Below are 20,057 nucleotides of genomic sequence, written 5' to 3' on the forward strand. Positions count from 1 at the left end.
AAATAAGATGGAAAACAACTCGTAGGTTAAGATAGGGCAGTTTACTAAAGCAAAAAAAGGAAAAGTTTTCGCGTGCATAAGCAAAAGGGAAAAGTTAATCTCTACTTCCCATCAGTGAGCAATGTTCAGACATTTCCTGGGAAGCAGGGCTTCACCACGCATAGTGGTTGCTCCGGAAGGCAAACATTGTAGAATAAAGAATGCCCCCCCGTTCCTCTTCCTTCCCTTAGCCTTTATATCTGAGCTGACGTCATATGGTATGGAATATCCCTTTGGGTAATTTGGGTCAGCTGGCCTGGTTATGCCCCCTCCCAGGATCTTGCCCACTCCTAGCCCCTTGATGGGGGGGAATGTTGAGAGACAGCGCTGATGCTGTGCCAGCGCTGCTCAGCAGCAGCCAAAACACTGGTGTGTTCTCAACACCTTTCCAGCTTCCAATGCAAAGCACAGCACTGTGAGGGCTGCTAAGGGAAAATGAACTCTATCTCAGTCAGACCCAATGTAGACAGTGAGGTGGATCAAGAACTGGCTGACTGGCAGAGCTCAGAGGGTCGTGATCAGCGGAGCAGAATCCAGTTGGAGGCCTGTAGTCAGTGGCATTCCTCAGGAATCAATACTGGGTCCAGTCTTATCCAACTTGTTTATCAGCGACCTGAGCAATGGGATAGAACATACCCTGAGCAAGTTTGCTGATGATACAAAACTGGGGGGAGTGGCTGATACACCTGTAGGCTGTGCTGCCATTCAGCGGGACCTTGATAGGCTGGAGAGTTGGGCAGAGAGAAACCTAATTAGGTTCAACAAGGGCAAGTGTAGGGTCCTGCACCTGGGGAGGAATAGCCCCAAGTACTAGCACAGGTTGGGGGCTGATCTACCAGAGAGCAGCTCTGCAGAGAAGGACCTGGGAGTCTTGCTGGATGACAAGTTGAATGTAAGCCGGCAGTGCAACCTGGGGCCTGGAGGGCCGATGGGATCATGGGGTGCATTGGGAAGAGTGTGGCCAGCAGGTCTGGGAGGTGATCCTCCCCTTCTACTTGGCCCTAGTGAGGCCACATCTGGAGTGCTTGTGTCCAGTTCTGGGCCCCTCAGTACAAGAAAGACAAGGAGCTCCTGGAGAGGGTCCAATGGAGAGTTACAAAGATGATGAGGGATCTGGAACATCTCTGATAAGGAGAGACTTCAGGAGACTGAGAGGGGATCTCATTAATGCATATAAATATCTCAAAGGGTGGGCATCACGAGGATGGTGCCAGACTCTGTCACTGGTGCCCAGCAACAGGATGAGGAGCAATGGCCATAAACTAAAACACAAGAAGTTCCGACTCAACATGCAGAAGAACTTTCCATTGAGAGTGGCAGAGCACTGGAACAGCTGCCCAGGGAGGTTGTGGTGTCTCCCTCTCTGGAGATATTCCAAACCCACCTGGATGCGTTCCTGTGTCACCTGCTCCAGGTGATCCTGCCTTGGCAGGGGGTTGGACTAGATGATCTCCAGAGGTCCCTCCTAACCCTAATGATGCTGTGATTCTGTGAAAGGCCCTGGGGGCAAGACTGATGAAGAGTAGCTGAGGTCACTTGGTTTGTTCAGCCTGGAGAAGAGGAGACTGAGGGGAGACCTCATTGCAGTCTACAGCTTCCTCCTGAGGGGAAGAGGAGGGGCAGCTCTGATCTCTTCTCTTTGGAGACAAGTGACAGGACTTGAGGGAATGGCTGGGGCTGTGTCAGCAGGGTTAGGCTGGATATTAGGAAAAGGTTCTTCACGTGGAGGGTGGTTGGGCACTGGACCAGGCTCCCCTGGGTAGTGGTCACGGCGCCAAGGCTACGAGAGCTCAAGGAGTGTTTGGACAATGCTCTCAGGCACGGTGGGATTGTTGGGGTGTCCTGTGCAGGGCCAGGAGTTGGACTCAATGATCCTTGTGGGTCTCTTCCAACTCAGGACATTCTATGAATGAGACCTGTCTGATTAACAGAATCTGAATGAGGAAGATGTTTTGTTTGCAACTCAGGCAATTATTTGAGAGATGACAGAAAGTATATTTTTTCTTTTGGTTGGTTATTTACTTACTCAATGGAGTAAAATTTCCCTGCTACAGAAATTTTCCCCTCACTTCTGCTCCAGTAAAGGTACTAGAGCAGCTGAAATTTTATCCAAAAGTTCTCGGCTGGACTTTATCCTTTCTTTGTTATGTAATTTTTATATTTTTAGCTATGCAAACACAATAGTTGCTCTGTTTTCTTGCTATCATCTCCTTTCATAAAAACATTTAGTTCTATAAATTCCTCTACGAGAAGTTAACATGAAGTATTTTACTTCTGTTGAGCTCATAAAATATTCTGTGGTCTCCATTACCCAAGATCAATTACTTATCAAAATCCTTTATTCATTTGCTCTACTTTCCCAATACTCTGGAATATCGGATTTTTTTTTTTTTAACCTAAGACAACTTCTAAAGATCTGTATAGAGAAAAGTCTTCCACAATATTTTTAGTCAATTGCTTTCCAACGAGAATTCATATATTTACTATCCTGTTTCCATATAGTTCTTCTAGGAAAACATCTGTAAGAAATAGTAACAAAACTTATGAAACTATATGATTTTGTACTCTTTTCCAGAAATGTTATATTTCTTCCAGAAATTGTTAATGGGTACTTGATTATTTTCTGAATAATTTGGAAAGATTGCTTTTATTTTCTTAGATATTTATAAGACCTCTCCATGGAGATTTCTCTACACTTGGTCCTTGCAGGTATAGTGGTTGGCAAGAAGAATTAGCAATCTTCTCAAATCTGTAGTACAGACTTCAGTGCTCTCAAAGGTACTTGTTAAGAAAAATTATCATCTCACTCTGTCATTCAGAACAAAGGTGGAAGAAATTGATTCAAAGATATTTTCTGACAGGGCCAAAATAAGCATTCATTCTTGTTTCTTTCTTCAAGTCTTAACTTTTTTATGCAAGGATGCTTCTGAATGCAGCAGTTTTAAGCTGGAACAGCCAAAGCTGAGGTTTTTCATGAGGCATTTGAAACTCTGGAGAAAGTGGCGGAACTCTTCCCTGAAAAATATTGAAAGAGTGTGTGGAAAGTAAATATAATCTGTCCTGAAAAACCTCACAAATGTATGTTGTTCTTTGTCTCATATGCTATCCCTTTAAGTTTGAATTTCAAGTTATGCTCTTCGAAAATGAATGTCAATATAGTCTGTTAATCAAAATAAGTAATAATTTCTTTATATCTAGTACAAAAGTTGGGAAGATTTCCAGAGAGATTCTGTGATTTTAGAAAATACAGCAGTAAAGGGCTTGCGGGCTTCCCATCTTCTTAACCTCATGTTGGATGAGATGTACCAGTATCACTCTGAATAACTTCCATCCCATTTTTTTTTTTTGTTAAAATGTCAGTAATGGAATTTCCTTAGTCTTGCCCTGCAACCTGTTCAAATTCTTAGTGCTACAAAGGTTTTCCTCTAATGCTTAGCCTGAATCATTTTTGTTGCAGTTAGGCATGACACTTATTGACTTCTTTCCAACAGGCAAGGACAAACAATTCACATAGTTTTTATTTTTTTATTTTTAGCAATAATTTACATATCAAATAATGTTATTGTGTCTTGCACCTATCTAATCTTCTACAGACTGAACAGCACCATTTCTTTCTATCATCTTTGTATAAGTAATAATTTCTGAGCTTTTGTCTTTGATGTTTTTTTTATCTGAATTCTAATTGGTCTGCATTTGTCTTGATGTTGTACCACCCTAAGTCATAGATTCAACTCTATTTAAAGACTTTAGAAGGATGAGTAGTCAGAAAAGTACTGTAGGTGATGTTGTATACTACTGTCATATGAATATAGCTGCTCCTTTGGCGATAATTTAGATTAGTGTTGCAAGCTGTTATAAACATATTGCTGTCTTTCTGTAGAACTTACCTCTCTTCTCATGTTGTTACAATTGCTCTTTCTCAGATAAATAAAAAGTTTGTGCTGCTTCTTACTGAATTTCTTTTGTTTAAAAAGATTATTCCACTTAGTCAAGAAAAGTGTAAATTTTGATTCTATTTTTAAAAGCAGTCGTGGGCCTCAAACACTCAACACCAAAAGCTCATTATGATCTTCAGATTAATGAAATACTCTATGTTACATGAAAAGTTGTTAATGACAAATACTTTATGGTACTATTCTTAAGGTAGTGCTCTGGAAAGCTGCTTTTGTTCACCTCTGTTCTTTACATCCATTTTTACCAAGAAACAACTGATATTCTGAACAGTTCTACAATAGGGTATACTGCAGTCTTGCAGTATTTTTGTCTAGACCATACTTCTACAGCTTGTTAGTGAAATTGTTATGAGAAGCTATATAGAAAGTCATTAAAAAGTTGAGACATGACACTCAGTTCTTAATCCACAAGTCATTGCTTTATGGAATAAAATTGTTTTGATTTGGTGGTACTTATTTTTAACAAATTCACTTTGGAATACTGCCTCTTTATTATCTCAATCCTTATAGAGAAACTGTTTTTCTAGTATGTACTTAAATCATACAGACAATATGTAATACTGTGGGCAGCTCTTTACCATCCTTTTGAAGGAACTGTATTTCACTTTTTGAATCTGCTGTGGAGTCACAAATTCTGAATATTATTGTTATCAGTTCTGAGACTGATTTAGACAGAGTTCCAGGGTGAATTTGTCTGATCTCATTTTCATGAAAACAGTTTATGTGAAGGTGGTAAATAAGATTGTACTAAATTAAAAAAAAAAATACATGTACACATTGTAGCTTGAAGTGTCTTAAAATATTTAGCAGTAGTGTGTGTATGTTTCTTAGGATCTGTCATCACCTCAGTTTAACCAACACACCAACCATCAGTGAGTGCAATATGGATAATGTAGTCTTTTCCAGCCTCTGACTCCAAAAAATTATTTCATAGAATCATAGAATGGTTTAGGTTGGAAGGGACCTTAAAGACCATCTAGTTCTAACCCCCTGCCATGGACAGGGATACCTTCCACTAGACCAAGTTGTTCCAAGCCCCATCCAACCTGGCCTTGAACACTTGCAGGGATGGGGCAGCCACAGCTTCTCTGGGCAACTTGTGCCAGGGCCTCACCACCCTCACAAGGAAGAATTCCTTCCTAACATCTAATCTAGATCTACCCTCTTTCAGCTTTAAGCCCTTGCTCCTTGTCCTATTGCTACACTCCCAGATAAAGAGTCCCTCTCTGGCTTTGTTGCAGGCTCCCTTCAGGTATTGGAAGGCTGCTCTAAGGTCTCCCTGGAGCTTTCTCTTTTCCAGGCTGAAGAGTCCTAATTCTCATAGCCTTTCCTCATAGCAGAGGTGCTCCATCTCTCTAATCATCTCGGTGGCCTCTTCTGGACTCACTTCAGCAAGTCCATGTCCTTCCTGTGCTGGGGACCCCAGAGCTGGGGGCAGCACTGCAGGTGGGGTCTCACCAGAGCAGAGGAGAGGGACAGAATCACCTCCCTTGACCTGCTGGCCACTCCTCTTTGGATGCAGCCCAGGACAGGGTTGGCTTTCTGGGCTGCGAGTGCACATTACCAGCTCATGTTGAACTTCTTGTCAACCAACACCCCCAAGTCTCTCTCCCCAGAGCTGCTCTCAACCCATTCTCTACCCAGCCTGTACTTGTGTTTGGGATTGCCCAGACCCAGGTGCAGGACCTTGCACTTAGCCTTGTTGACCTTCATGAAGTTCCCACAAGCCCATCTCTCAAGCCTGTCCAGGTCCCTCTGGATGGCATCCCTTCCCTCCAGTGTGTCAACTGCACCACACAGCTCCATGCCATCAATGAACTTGCTGAAGGTGCTCTTGATCCCACTGTCCATGTCACCAGAAAAGATGTTAAACAGTGCCAGTCCCAATACCGACCCCTGAGGAAGGTCACTTGTCACCAGTCTCCACTTGGACAATGAGCCATTGACCACAACTCTTTGAGTGTGACCATCCAGCCAGTTCTTTATGCACTGAGTGGTCCATCTGTCAAATCTATGTCTCTGCAGTTTAGAGAAAAGGATGTTGTGTGGGACAGTGTCAAATGCTTTGCAGAATTCCAGGTAGATGACATCAGTCACCCTTTCCTCATCCACCACTGCTGTAGCCCTGTCATAGAAGGTCACCAAATTTGTCAGGCATGATTTGCCCTTAGTGAAGCCATGTTGGCTATCGCCAGTCACCTCTTTGTTTCCCATGTGCCTTAGCATAGTTTCCAGGAGGATCTGCTCCATGATCTTGCCAAACACTGAGGTGAGACTGACCAGCCTGTAGTTCCCTGGGTCTTCCTTATTTCCATTTTTAAAATGGGGGGTTATGTTCCCCCTTTTCCCAGCAGTGGGAGCTTCACTGGACTGAGATGACACTTCAAATAGGATTGATAGTGACTTAGCCACTTTCTCTGCCAGTTCCCTCAGGACCCTTGGATGGATCTCAGCAGGTCCCACGGACTTGTGCATCTTCAGATTCCTTAGGCGGTCTTGAACCTGATCTTCTCCTACAGTGGGGGGTTCTTCATTCTCCCAGTCCCTGCCTTCACCTTCTGCAACTTGGTCAGTGTGGCTGGAGCACTTGCTGGTGAGAACTGAGGCAAAAAAGTCATTGAGTACCTCAGCCTTTTACATATTCTGGGTGAGCAGGTCTCTAGTTTCCTTCCTTAGTTTCCTTCCTGAGAGTACCCACTTTTTCCCTGGTCTTTCTTTTATCACCAATGTACCTATAGAAGCTCTTTTTATTACTCTTGATATCCTTGTCCAGATTTACTTCTGACAGTGCTTTAGCTTTCCCAGTCTGATCCCTGCCTGCTTGGACAACCTCTCTTGTATTCTTTCCAGGCTTCCTTTCCCTGCTTCCACCCTCTGTAGGCTTCCTTTATGTGTTTGTCCAGGAGCCCCTTGTTCATACATGCAGGTGTCTCCCGGCATTTTTGCCTGATTTCCTCTTCATAGGCATGCATCACTCCTGAGCTTGGAGGAGACAATCCTTGAATATTATCCAGCTTTCTTGGGCCCCTCTTCCCTCTGGGGCTCTTTCCCATGGGCCTCTACCAAGGAGCTCTCTGAAGAGGCCAAAGTCTGCTTTCCTGAAATCCAGGGCAGTGAGCTTGTTGTGTGCCTTCTTTGCTGCCCCTAAGGATCTTGAACCCTACCCTTGAGCTTCACATTCCCCACCAGCCCCTCCTTGTTGTCAAGAACAAGGTCCAGCATAGGACCTCTCCTTGTTGGCTCCTCTGTCACTTGGAGGAGGAAGTTGTCATCAACACATTCCTGAAACCTCCTGGATTGCCTGTGCCCTGCTGTGTTGTCCCTCCAGCAAATGTCGGGGTGGTCGAAGTCTCCTGTGAGCACCAGCGCTTGTGAATATGAGGCTGCTCCTATCTGTCTGTAGAGGGCCTCATTGGCTCAGTCTTTCTGGTCAGGTGGCCTGTAGCAGACCCCCACTATAAAATCACCTGTCCCTGTCCTCCCTTTAATCCTGACCCATAAGCTCTCAGTCAGCTCTTCATCCATCTCCAGGCAGAGCTCCATGCATTCTAGGTGGTCATTGACACAGAGGGCAACACTGCCTCCTTGTCTTCCCTGTCTGTCCTTCCTGATACAGGCTAAAGAGCCTGTATCCTTCCATTCCAGCACTCCAGTCATAGGAATCATCCCACCACGTTTCCATGATGCCAGTAAGACTGTAGGTATGTGCATGTCTCTCATTCCTCCTGTTTATTCCCCATGCTGTGTGTGTTTGCATAGAGGCATTTAAGTTGGGCCCCTGATGAAGCTGGCTTACTGTCTGGAGTGCCTGGAATTACTTGGTGTTGTCCTTCAGCTGCTCTCCTGCTGACCTGAGATCCCTCTCCAGGCTCTAGGCATCTTTTGCTGGCATTAAACTGGTGAGTGGGATGGCGTGTTGTCCCACACCTTATCACTGTTAAACCTGATGATGTCCCCTTTCCCTATCACATCTAGTTTAAAGCCCAATCAATAAGCCCTGCTAGCTCCTGGCCGACAATCCTCTTCCCCCTTTGAGAGGTAAATCCCACCTTATGCCAGCAAGCCTGGTGCCATGTAGCCCACCCCACTGTCAAAGAAACCAAAGTTTTGGTGGTGACACCAGCCATGGTATGGATGCTAAAAGGCAGGAGCAGAGGAATTTTCCAGCTGCTGAAGCATTTTGTGAAGTTTTTATTTCTCACGCTTTAGCTGAGAAACAGTGAAAGATGGTTTTGTAAACGAATTCTATAACTTGCACCTGGGTTTGTTTTCCAGCCTTGTTTTGGTACTCTGGGAAAAGATATTTTGAATGAGTGTTTGAGAACCTCAGCCAATCCCTCTAGGGGGTGGCTGGTCAAGCGACCAATCATATCATGCTCTCTCACGTACAAAGATATATAACCTAGTGTGTAAATAATAAAATAACTCCTTTTCTCCTTGGATTTGGATTGTGTAGTTTCTCACTGATTCTCAGTAAAACAGCAACACCATGGAGCCATGTATTAATAGACAGGGTCTGTCTGTTTCTTCCAATGTCTCTGTCTGCAACTGGAAGGCTATAGGAGAAAATTACCTGTGTTCCACAATCCCTCACCAACCATCCCAGGGCCTTAAAGTCCCTTTTGATCACCCTCAGACTATGTGTTGCAACTTCATTGCCACCCACGTGAAGGGCCAGTAATGGGTAGTAATCTATGGGCCAAACCAGGCTAGGAACTTTCCTGGTGACATCCTTCAACATCCAGAGCCTCATACCTGTTGTCCAGAGGTACCTGGGAGGGTGAGGTGGGCAGGAAGGGCTTTCACTTGTTTCCCCAAGGAAGGACTTGCTTCCATTAACCCCTTTCTTTTGATTTACTGCCTTCAGCCTGGCAAGGAGAGGATACAGGACCCTCTTGATCTGGTTTATTTTCTGGTGGCTGCTCCTGTCTCAGGGAGGCCAGAGCATGGTTCCACCATGTCCTAGTTTGAAAACAAACCAGTGGGAGATCGCAAGTCAGAATTATAATTTAATAGGAAAATTAAAATAAGTGCAATATAGTACAAGAACACTGACAGAGTCAGGATACAACCTGACACCCTGTTAGTCAGGGTGGTGGTAGCAGTCCAGATGAAATGGTCCTGTTGAAGCAGTGGTCCTGTAGAAGGGTCTGGTCTTCACTTGAAGGTCCAGTGGTAGCTCTTGTCCTCTGGGAATCCAGTATGTAGGGCTGAGTGTGGGGTTCCAAACCTCAGATTATATCCAGGTAGGAATGCTTGGTTCCTCCCCCTGGGCGGAGCATCTCACAATGGGATGATGTAATTTTATGAGTCATGCAGTGAGGCTAGATAGCCCATTAAACAGAAGATATTCCCGGAGGGAGTTACCAGGGATGTGTCATGGAAGAGATAAAGAACATTGCCCCACCTGGTTTTAACAGATGGTGACAGAATACATACTTTTGGTTACATCTTACATTATAACCTAAGACACACCAGTCGATCTCCTCCTCAGAGTCTCTGATACTTCTTAACCTTTCTACCTCATCTCTCAGCTCCACCACCAGGCTGAACAGATCGCCCACCTTGTCACACCTCACCCAGCTGTTGTCTCTACTGCTGTCCAATGACAGTGCCAGGCTCTCTCTCCCTGCAGCCTGAGACCTGGACAGCTGCATGTTTTTGTCTGTGTTGCCTCATCTTTTCTGGTGACTGCAGAGGACATGAGTCCCCACTGAGTGGTTACCATACCCGGGCTCCTCCTGAGAGGGCGTTTGACCACCACTTGAGCTCTGGAGCCAGTAGGGGGACTGAGCCCTTCCTGCGCGCCCTGCCGTGCAAACTGCTGCGCCTCGCCCTGTTTGCCCACCCTGTTCACAGCGCTCCCTGGAGCCGTTTGAATATGCTGAAGTCGCTGCTGCTGCTGTCGCCACTTACCGTGCCTTCTGACTTCCTCGAGTCTACCCAAAGATAAAAAGAACCACCTTATCTGTTGATGCAGTGTTATTTTTCAGCATGAGAAATACCAAATGAATACAATTAATAACAATCTTGTCAAATTTACTTAAATGTTTAGGACAAGGGAGAATCAAATGTTTCCTTTATTTGAAGTGCAGCTGTGAAAAACAGTAAATGTTCCATTGTTGCAACTTCTTAAGTATTTATTTAGGAGATAATTCAAGAGTAAGATGTCAGTAAGATCTCTTTGAAAAGTTTTGAGCTGCCTCTAATATTTATAGAAACAAAAATGCAGCCTGTATTTCCAGTGAGTGGTAGTCATTGCTTTAAAAAAATTAGTAGCAAACAGTTTCTGCTGTACAGTATACTGAGATGATGTAAATTATTGTCTAAAGAGACAGTAATTAGAAGTGTGTGTGTGTGTGTGTGTGGAGGGGACATCACAAGAATAGGAATCTCTGGTTGAAGGCAAGTGAGAGATCTTCATAGGGTGTAACCTAGTCTTCAGTACTAGTGACTGAGTGTGGTATCTAATCTGAAGAGGGGAAATTGAGTAGTGAAAAGGTCTTGGGAATCAGGATGAGTCAAAACAGGGCTTCCAAAATTGTGGATTTAATTGGCATAATATGGAGTTGTTGCTGATGGTCAAGAAAAAGGGTAAGATAAACCCATTTCATACACTGCTCTCTACATACAGAAGTTATAGGACTTCTCACAGAATGTACTAGGGAGAGAAAATAAGTATAGTAGTCTGTGCAAAGAAGTCATCAGTAAAGGCACACCTTTTATATGAGTTGAAGCTTTGCTAGAAGTATCCATTCTCCTTTTCATCTTCAGGTCAGTACATTGCTTAATGATTCTTAATATTTCTTAAAATATATGACAGAAATTTGAGCTTCAGAATAAAGCTACTTTCTTGTTTAGTGGTATATCTTGAATAAAGCATGTGGGGACTTGTATTTCAATTAGTTTTTGAGTATTGTTAGAAGTATTGACCTATGATGACCTAAAACAGAATGACTAATAATAATCTCAGTCACTGCTTTCTGAAGATCAGTATTCCTCAGTGGATGAATGGGACTGGATAAATATTTGCTTTGTTTAACAAGAGGAGGCTGCGCCTACTGGTCCAGGCAATAGGCTCTTTTTTTCTTTTCCCATACCAGTGCTCCTTTATAAGCCAAAAATTATAGCTCAGTTATAACTGAGACATGTTGAAAAGCTTCTCTGTTTTTCAAAGCTTTTTCTGGGCTAACAGTTATGGGGAGCTAGTTTAATTCGAGGAACAAAAAAATGTCATGTGATTATTGAAGACTGTTTTTAATAAAAAATGTTGTCTTTTAAAAATGTCCCTAGATGTACTGAAAGCCTGAAATGGGTGCATGTAGAAATAGAAATTCATATGTTAAAAAAAAAAAGGAAAAAAAAGAGTGGCAATAAGTCAGGGAATGATAAAAAAATATTCTAAGAAAATTAGTGGCTTTTAAATAGCAATGAGTGGGAGAGGTTGGAATGAGTTTACCTGAAATTTTAAAAGAACCCCAAAAAACCAAAAGTTGAAAATGAACTGTCAGAATGAAAGTTAAGGAGGCTGTGTATGTTTTGATTTTATATATATATATATTTATATATATATATATATGGTTACTTAAAAATGTGTGGCTGAAATGGCTAATGCCTATGCACTGATCATTAAGTCTTCATCACTGGACCATATTAAGAATCTTTTTGATATTTCTTTTTTCTGTAGTCAGCGTGCTTTCATTGACTGTTTTCTAATAGTTGATATTCTAAACATGCAGGTACAATTTTTATGTAGTCTTTTTTGGCGGTGTGTTTTTTGTTTCATCTTCTCTGAAATGATCCCTTATCTACCTGCAGAGGACTGCTAAAATTCCTAGGAAATGCATTGCAACTATCTGAATTATATCTTGATCTAGGAATGATGTGCTTCCTGCCAATCTCACTTAGACTTTTTGTGAACACAGATATATGTACAAATACATATTAAAATTATGTAGGTTATATTTAGTGTGTTTTTATATAAACATGGAACAACATAACTGTTCAGTTTTTCTGAATTATTATTCTAGGATCAAGACAACCTTTAATCCAACAGTCTCAACCTCCACCTTATTCATCACCTAGAGATGTTCCCCCAGACATATTGTTAGATTCTCCAGAAAGAAAGCAAAAGAAACAAAAGAAAATGAAGTTAGGCAAGGATGAAAAAGACCAGACTGAAAAAGCTGCAATGTATGATATCATTAGCTCTCCTTCCAAGGACTCCACTAAACTTACATTAAGACTGTCTCGTGTAAGATCTTCGGATATGGACCAGCAGGATGATATGCTTTCTGGTTTGGAAAACAGCAGTGTGTCAGAGGGTGATATTCCTTTTAATGTGCAGTACCCAGGACAGACTTCTAAAACACCTGTTACTCCACAGGATGTTAACCGCCCATTAAACACTGCTCAGTGTTTGCTGCAGCATGAACAGACAGCTTTCCTTCAGGCACAACAAGTGCCTGTTTTACAACAGAACACTTCAGTTGCTGCAAAACAACCTCAAACTCCTGTGGTACAGACACAGCAACAGGTTTCGCAACAAGGAGCTATAACGTCATATGATGAAGTAGAATTGGATGCATTGGCTGAAATTGAGCGGATAGAACGTGAATCAGCTATTGAAAGGGAGCGATTTTCAAAAGAAGTGCAAGATAAAGGTAAAAGGATTGTGTGTGTGTATACACTATATATATTATAAAAGTATATATATATGCATATAGACCCCATATATAAACTTTCCTGTCATTGTCACATAGTAAAATTCTGTTTACTCAGTGTAGGTAATTCTATGATATTCATCACCATTCCCCTTAAAACAAGGAATTGTAATCTCTCATATATACATTTTTAAAATATCTAGCATTCTTTATTTGGGATCTTAATGGATGGAAAGGGAAGCTCTTGTGTTTCAAAATTCTTTTTAAGCTACCCTTATTTTGAACCATGAGACCGAGCAAAATACAATTGATGTTATTTATAGTTTCTAAAATCTTATCAGTACCATAAGTAAAAATTTGTAATAAGTTTTGGTAGTTGAACTATTAATTAACTATTTAAGAAAATTAACTAATTTAAGAAAATACAGGAAAGCTCTTTTATGCCATTTCTATTCATATCCCAATTTGAATCTTATGAGAAGGAGGTGTTAGACTAAAATCATATCTATTCTTTTAAAGGCACTGTAATGATTGGGTAATATATACTACTATATTGTCTCCAATGTTTGTTCAACTGGATATTCATTATTATATAGGCTTTACAAGTTTTAGAGATCTACCATATATCTATATGGTCTCTAGCACAGAACCAGATAAGCCTCTGAAATGTTTGCTCTTCAGTAGCTGTACTGGTTGTCTTAACTGATTACATTGAATCTATCAATCTATCCTCTTTGATTTTTTTTCCTTTTATTTTTTTTCTAAATTTTTCTCTTTTTTCCTACTTCTCTCTTTCTTTCTTTCTTTCTTTCTTTCTTTCTTTCTTTCTTGTTAACTGGTTTGAAGGTCTTAGCCTTCAGAAATATCAAAAGTGGATGCAAACCCTCATGTAAATCTTGAAGATGTGGTTTTTAATGTAGATAGTGATAGGTTAGCATAAGTATTTTTCAGAAGCTTCCTCTGCACTCTGTTTAACTACTTCTAAAAAAAAATTCTTTTATAGTATAATGCTAATTTGTTAGATACTCCCAATAAAAATTTGCAGTGGAAAACAGCATAAATTCTGATTTTAGAAGTTCATAGGTAAAAATGGTCTATGTTGGACGTATTCACATGAAGGCAACTGAATTTACATACAGTTTGGATGTTTAACCAGCAGAGAGTGAACAAGTTTTCTCCCTATTCAAAGATAATTTTTTTTCTGTTTTTAAAGATTCCTGAAGATAGAGAGTGAGAGTGTGTTTGTTGTGTTTGTGTGTGTAAATGTTCTTGTTGCAGTTACTTAAAAGGATTAACTTTTTAGGTATTTCCCATTTGATAACTAAATCAAGTCTTGTTAGAAAACATTGTGATTATACAAAAAGAAAATGGGTGCTCACCTTAAAAGAAATCTCTACTGCCTTTAATTTTGATTTAATGAAATGGTGAAATTGGTTGCTTTGCTTACATTTCTACTAATTTTAAGTTTATTTATGGAGAGCTTGTTGTTTGTCTTCTACTACTTAAAAAGCTACTTTTATATCCCCATACTTTGAGTAGATTCTCCAGCACATTTTAGCTAAGAAGCATCTCAAAAAATGCACTGTGTTTTTGATGGTGCACAGCAATCTTCAAACACTTTGAGACTGAAACACTCTTTCTGTTTTGTTCTGGCTTTCAGGAGATATTGAACATGAGTTGTGAAGTTTGTTAACCATAATTACATAGTCATGGGCAGACTGATTTGTTTCTTTTGGGGAAAGAAATGATTTTTATAGAATGGGATCTCTCCCTTTCACCAGTGTTCAATATCCCTCTTACCAATTAAGGATTCTAACCTTATGCTTCCCTTCTACCTGTATCCTCTGGCAAGTCTCAGTTCTTCTTGAGTTCCTGCTATTGCTGTGGATCAGGTGCAAGAGTTGTTGCCTTATGTTGGGACAAATGACTGCCATTTATTCACTGGTAGTAAATTGCTCCTATGCCAGACAGCAGTTGTTTTCACTTTAGCTGCTGAGGTTTCAGCTGTGAATTGATAGTATTGTGTAAAAGGTTTTTTAGCAGTCTTGGGACAGATTTCCTGAAAAATTCTTACCTTGGAGAAATATGATTCTTATCTTTTGGTAACACTTTTGCCATTGCTTGTTTGTACTATGTCTACAAGTTGATATGCTCTGGGATTGTTCTAGTTATAGTCATTTGGTTTGATGTGACTGCAGGAAGAAGCTTCCTCTATTGTTCCTATGGGAATATGTTAGAAAAATATCCAGTAATTCTTAAATATCCCATTCATTTTTGTCAAGTTGCTTACTGTATTTATGCAAAAGACTGGCATTTGTGCATTTTAGTACATCTACTGTAACTTCAGATCACATAATGTCAAGAAAAGAGTGTGCTTGTAGCATGCACTCAGTCTAATTAGAACAGGAACGTATAGTGCTAGCTGATGATGTACATAGCAAGTGTCCCTCTAGAGATCTAACTCTAGGTGCTAGCACATGGTAAAATCTGCATGAAAGCATATGCTTTTGAAATGCTTTTGAAAGCATAGCCGCTTTTGTAATTGAGGCATAGGAATACATATTACAGTCACACTACACCTACTGTGTAGGCATGTGTTGTTGTCTTCCATAAATTACTTTGAGTAGAATTGTACTCACAAGTTTTGATAGAAGATTAGTGAGCTCTTGTGTCATTTTTTTAGAATCGTAGAACCATAGAACCACAGAATATCCTGAGTTAGCAGGGACCCAAAAGGATTATTGAGTCCAACTCCTGGCCCTGCACAGGACACCCCAACAATCCCACCATGTTCCTGAGAGCATTGTCCAAGGGCTTCTTGAACTCTGTCAGTCTTGGTGCCATCATCATTTCCCTGGGGAACCTGTTCCAGTGCCCAACCACCCTCTGTGTGAAGAACCTTTTCCTGATATCCAACCTAAACCTCCCCTGATACACCTCCAGCTGTTCCCTCAGGTTCTGTCACTAGTCACCAGAGAAGAGATCAGTGCCTGCCCCTCCTCTTCCCCTTGGGAGGAAGTTGTAGACTGATGATGTCTGACCTCAGTCTCCTCTTCTCCAGGCTGAACAAGCCAAGTGACCATAGCCGCTCCTTGTATGGCTGACATGAAATCTCTACAGCACTATGCTTCATCAGAGGTTTTCAGATGCCTCTTTTTTAACAATAAGACTTTGCATGGATATGACATGTTCTTTATGAGTTTGGGAGCCATTAGTGTGGTGGAACTGTTTATTCAGGAGGAGAGGTGGAGATATTTTTTTGGGAGATTTTTGCTAAAATTTATACAACTATTACACTTGCCTAAGGCAATGCTAAGGTTTTGGTGTTTTTTTAATGCTGAGATGCCTTTATAACTTTTGGTACAGGTGGAAAATGGAGATTGCAGTCCTTTGGAAATTATAGTACTTTCTGTAATAAATTCCTAATTCTAACAAAACTGTTAAAATATTTAGCTCCCACAAAAGTCTCTCAAAGTAGGGAGGCAGTCTCCATTCCAGAGGTGAAACTAATACAGAGCTTTTCAGAAGTGCTGACTTATTTGACAAGCAGTGTATTTTTCTGGAACCTTATTGTCATGCCTTTGGTTTCTGAAAAAGGAATTCTTAGTGCAAAAATCACTAATGCAAAATATCTCAGATTTGATCTAATGTCTATCAGGTATGCATAAGGAGAGATTTTAGAATATAGACATTTTGCCTCCATATCCGAGTGCTTTTCAGAGCTCTGTTTTTATAATTTTATCCTTTTGATCTAGTTGGATTTTGGATTAAGTGGATTATAGGGACTTTTCATCATTATAGAGGGGTGCAAAATTTGAAAATTTGGTTTTGTCCTTGTCCTCTGTGTGGAATGACAAGAATCCATCTCCAATCCTGCTTTTTCCATCTAGGAAGTCTCTCTGTATTGATTAATCTTGCAAGTAATTTGTCTGTGTCTGTTAATTAAAGGAATGATTGAAGAGTTTGGAGATCAAAGCACTTAGCACTGAAAGTTACAGTCTAATGCATCGATTATGTTTAATAGCGTCAGAACAAATGAGTCCATGGAACATGATAAAACTCAGGTTTTCAATTCCCATTGCCTCCCCTCACAGTGGCTTCTATACCCTCATCAGATACAAGTTGTTAATCAATTCTAGGTCTTCTTTTTTGAAAGGATGTGTAATATCAGATAGATCCTTCTATTGTTTATCAAGACTCAGATTATTTGAGTTTAAAAAAAGCGGTTCAGAAAGATTAATACAGAAAGGGATTATCTTTTTCCACAAATCGACAAGATGTAAACCATCAAACCATCTTCTGCTTAGGTACATGAGGATACTGTTGAGGAATACCGCTACTGCTGATAGCTCAGTGTGCAGCTGCAGTGGGAGATGCAGATTGTGCTCTGGGTGGCGGGAAATGGCTGGAGCCCCAGGCAACGAGCCGTGAACTGGTGCCGACCCTTTGCCTGATAAAGGGCACGAGGACCTGCAGAGCCAGCCAGGTGACCGGCCACTCAGAGACTCAGCAGGAAGACCCCAGACTATCGGGGGCACAGACTGTGAGGGTACCAAAGCCCAGGGATTCTTTTGTTGGGGCCCCTTCCCGGAGGCACCAGCTCGAGCTGTTATGATGTCACTGCAACATGATTCAATTACTCAAAGGAACCAGGTGTCTGGGACTCTGCTGCAGGAAGCCTGGGGCCGAGCCGGTGAGGGAAACTTGTCTGACTGTGTGGTGTGGTAGGGAGTCAAACGGGGCACCCGTTGGTTAACTGGAGTTGCCTGCTGTGAGGGGACTTCAGTCCCAGCAGTGACAGTCTCTGGTGGTGAGTGTGACTCCCAGAGTGGCTCCTGAATGGTCAGACAGGAAAGTTATCTTAACAATACCTTTCTAAAGAAATTAGAAATAATAAAGCTTCATGCACACTTTCTTCTAATCACTGTCAGTAGTCACATTTTTGTTTATAGTCAAGTAATTCTAAACTAGTCAGTCACTTTAATCTAAACCTTTCCCAGAACATTACATTAAGTTCTTCTTGTTAATTGAGATTTAGATCTATTATTTAATTAATTTCCAGGTTCAAGGTTTCTACCTCAAGATCTTTCATGCTTTTCTAAAACTCCCGAATACTGCAAATCAAAAATATTTAAGATATTGATGTTAAAAGGAGCTCTGAGTCTTCTAGAAAGAGGAAAAGGGAAGATAATCTTGAAAATTACTTGGAAAAAACAGAAAGCAACCCATCATTTTTTCAGACTCTTTTTCAAATTGTTTTAGTTTTTTATTCAGATTTGCTAAATTTTCATTTGAGATCTTCCATACATAGTATTGTGTGTTCATTGTTAGATTTTAAAATACTTCAAAGACACTTTTATATGATGCAGCTGTTTTAGCAGATTAAGGAGTTCTACTTTTACTTGTAAAGGCACTGTTTTCTGGTGTTTGCAAGAAAAATCATGAAATCATTCATCACTAACCATTTAATTGTGAGGCTAATATATATTTTTTAAACTTAAAATGATTAGAAGCATTTTTTAAATGAGACAAACCTACTCATTTCTCTGGGTTTTTTTCCCCCATATATTTTACCTCTGAGGATCCATTTTACCTACTTTGAAATCTTACTGTGGATTCTTTGAATTAGGGAGAAGTGAAGCTGTAATAACTTTATTTCCAATAATTGGATCAGTTAGGGGGCATTTGGATGCCTGCTGTGGGCCCTTCTTTTTTTAGTTCATTCCAAGCCCATAGCAGCAGACACACATATCCCAAGAGTGTGAATCTGCCGGAGCAAAACTCAAAACTACATTTATAGGTAAGTAAACTTTTTCTCTTACCTTTAAAGTTCTTATTCAGCTCCTTTCCCTTTCTCCCCATTACCCATCTCCCCCCAAAAGTCCCACAAAGAACAGAAGAACACTATTAAGAATTAATAGTTTGTTTGCATTTAATTTTATGTAGCAAATGAATGAAATGATAGAACATGTAATTATAGCCAGTATATTACCATTCATTTTCAAAAATATGTTATAGGGGAGTTATTTACTTTAAAATAGAGATACGAGTGTAGTCATTTGTATAGTAATCTTGCTGAAGATTACAGTTATTAATACCAGAAGATGAAATGAGACAGTGTAAAATACAAATTATTGTCTCTATGTAGTAGGACAGTGTGAGAATTGGGTACCATGCATTTTGTGTGTACAAACTTTCATTAGGTCTGCATTTTGTAGTGTTATGTAATAGATGAAACTGGCACCCGATGTAGCTTTCCCAAGAAAAAGCAGATTTGCAACATCCAGTTCCTATAGATGAAAGACTTTTTTTATGTTCAGAAATGTTTTAAGTAAGGGGAAGAAATTTCTCTTCTATCTAGAGAAATTGCAATAAAGTGTTGCAGTGTTTCCAACTATCTAGGGAAAATTGCTTTCTTTTATATTTTTTAAGAATGTAATACTGAAAAGCATGTTTTTTTAAAAAGAAGAGGCATATTTTTTAATGTTGTCTACTTTCCTTTGGTGCTGTGTAACATGAAAGCAAATTCCCACATTTATCCAGGTTGTGCTTTACATAGGGTAGTGCAGAAACCTGCTCTTGTAAGGAGGTGTAGAAAATAACTAAAACTCAGTTTAGTAAGAAGTGTATTTTATTTTTATTTATAGCATGAACTAAGATAAGAAAATTAAATATAATATGCATGTAGCATATGCCCTTGATTGTACTTGTTAAATGGATGGGAGGATTTATAATGTTACTTACCCAGTAATGACATAATTTTGTTCTGGGACAGTCACTTCTCTATAATGGATTTAAATTTTGATAAAGAACAGCATGTATAATTAACAAAGCTTATTAACAGTTTAAGCCCAGCATTTTTGTAGCTCATAGTCACTAAGTTCACTCCAACAGCAACCTAAGATGATGACACAGACTTTTTTTCATTATCATCCTATATAAATGTTACTGGATCTAGTTAATTGAAAATATTTTTGAATGCAAGGTATGATGTCAGAATAAAATCAACATCTGGAAGGGAGATTAAAAGTGTTCACCAATAAATTTTAAAGTAATTTCCTTATTTCTAAAGTTTGTTGTTCCTACAAATAAATTTGAAACTGATTGGAAATGTTAATCTGTAAGTGATACATGAAATAATTAGTCTTCATTAAGTCTACTGTTAGCGTCTTGCCTTTTTCTTTTGAAGTTAGGTGCTGCATTATGTATTTCAAAAGTATTCACACTTCAGGTTTTTCTCAGATTTTTTAACAATTGAGTTTATAAAACTATAATTCTTCACAAAACAATCACATGGATTAATCCCTGAATTTGTTTCAGAAAAATCTCTCTCATAGATAAATTGAAATCATATTGTTTATAAAAACAATTCAGGGAGGTTAAATTACAGCTTCCAATCTTT

General features: G+C 40.1%; 1 protein-coding gene across 1 annotated transcript in view; it reads left to right on the forward strand.

The window, feature by feature from the left end:
* Nucleotides 1–20,057, forward strand: part of LOC116437440 (nipped-B-like protein) — a 126,544-nt gene that overhangs the window by 32,558 nt on the left and 73,929 nt on the right. Inside the window, exon 8 of the mRNA XM_032095084.1 lies at nt 12,023–12,655. Within this exon, the coding sequence (XP_031950975.1) occupies nt 12,023–12,655 (633 nt within the window). The remainder of the gene's footprint in view (nt 1–12,022; nt 12,656–20,057) is intronic.

Source organism: Corvus moneduloides, chromosome W (genome assembly GCF_009650955.1).
Source record: "Corvus moneduloides isolate bCorMon1 chromosome W, bCorMon1.pri, whole genome shotgun sequence".
Lineage (NCBI taxonomy): Eukaryota > Metazoa > Chordata > Aves > Passeriformes > Corvidae > Corvus > Corvus moneduloides.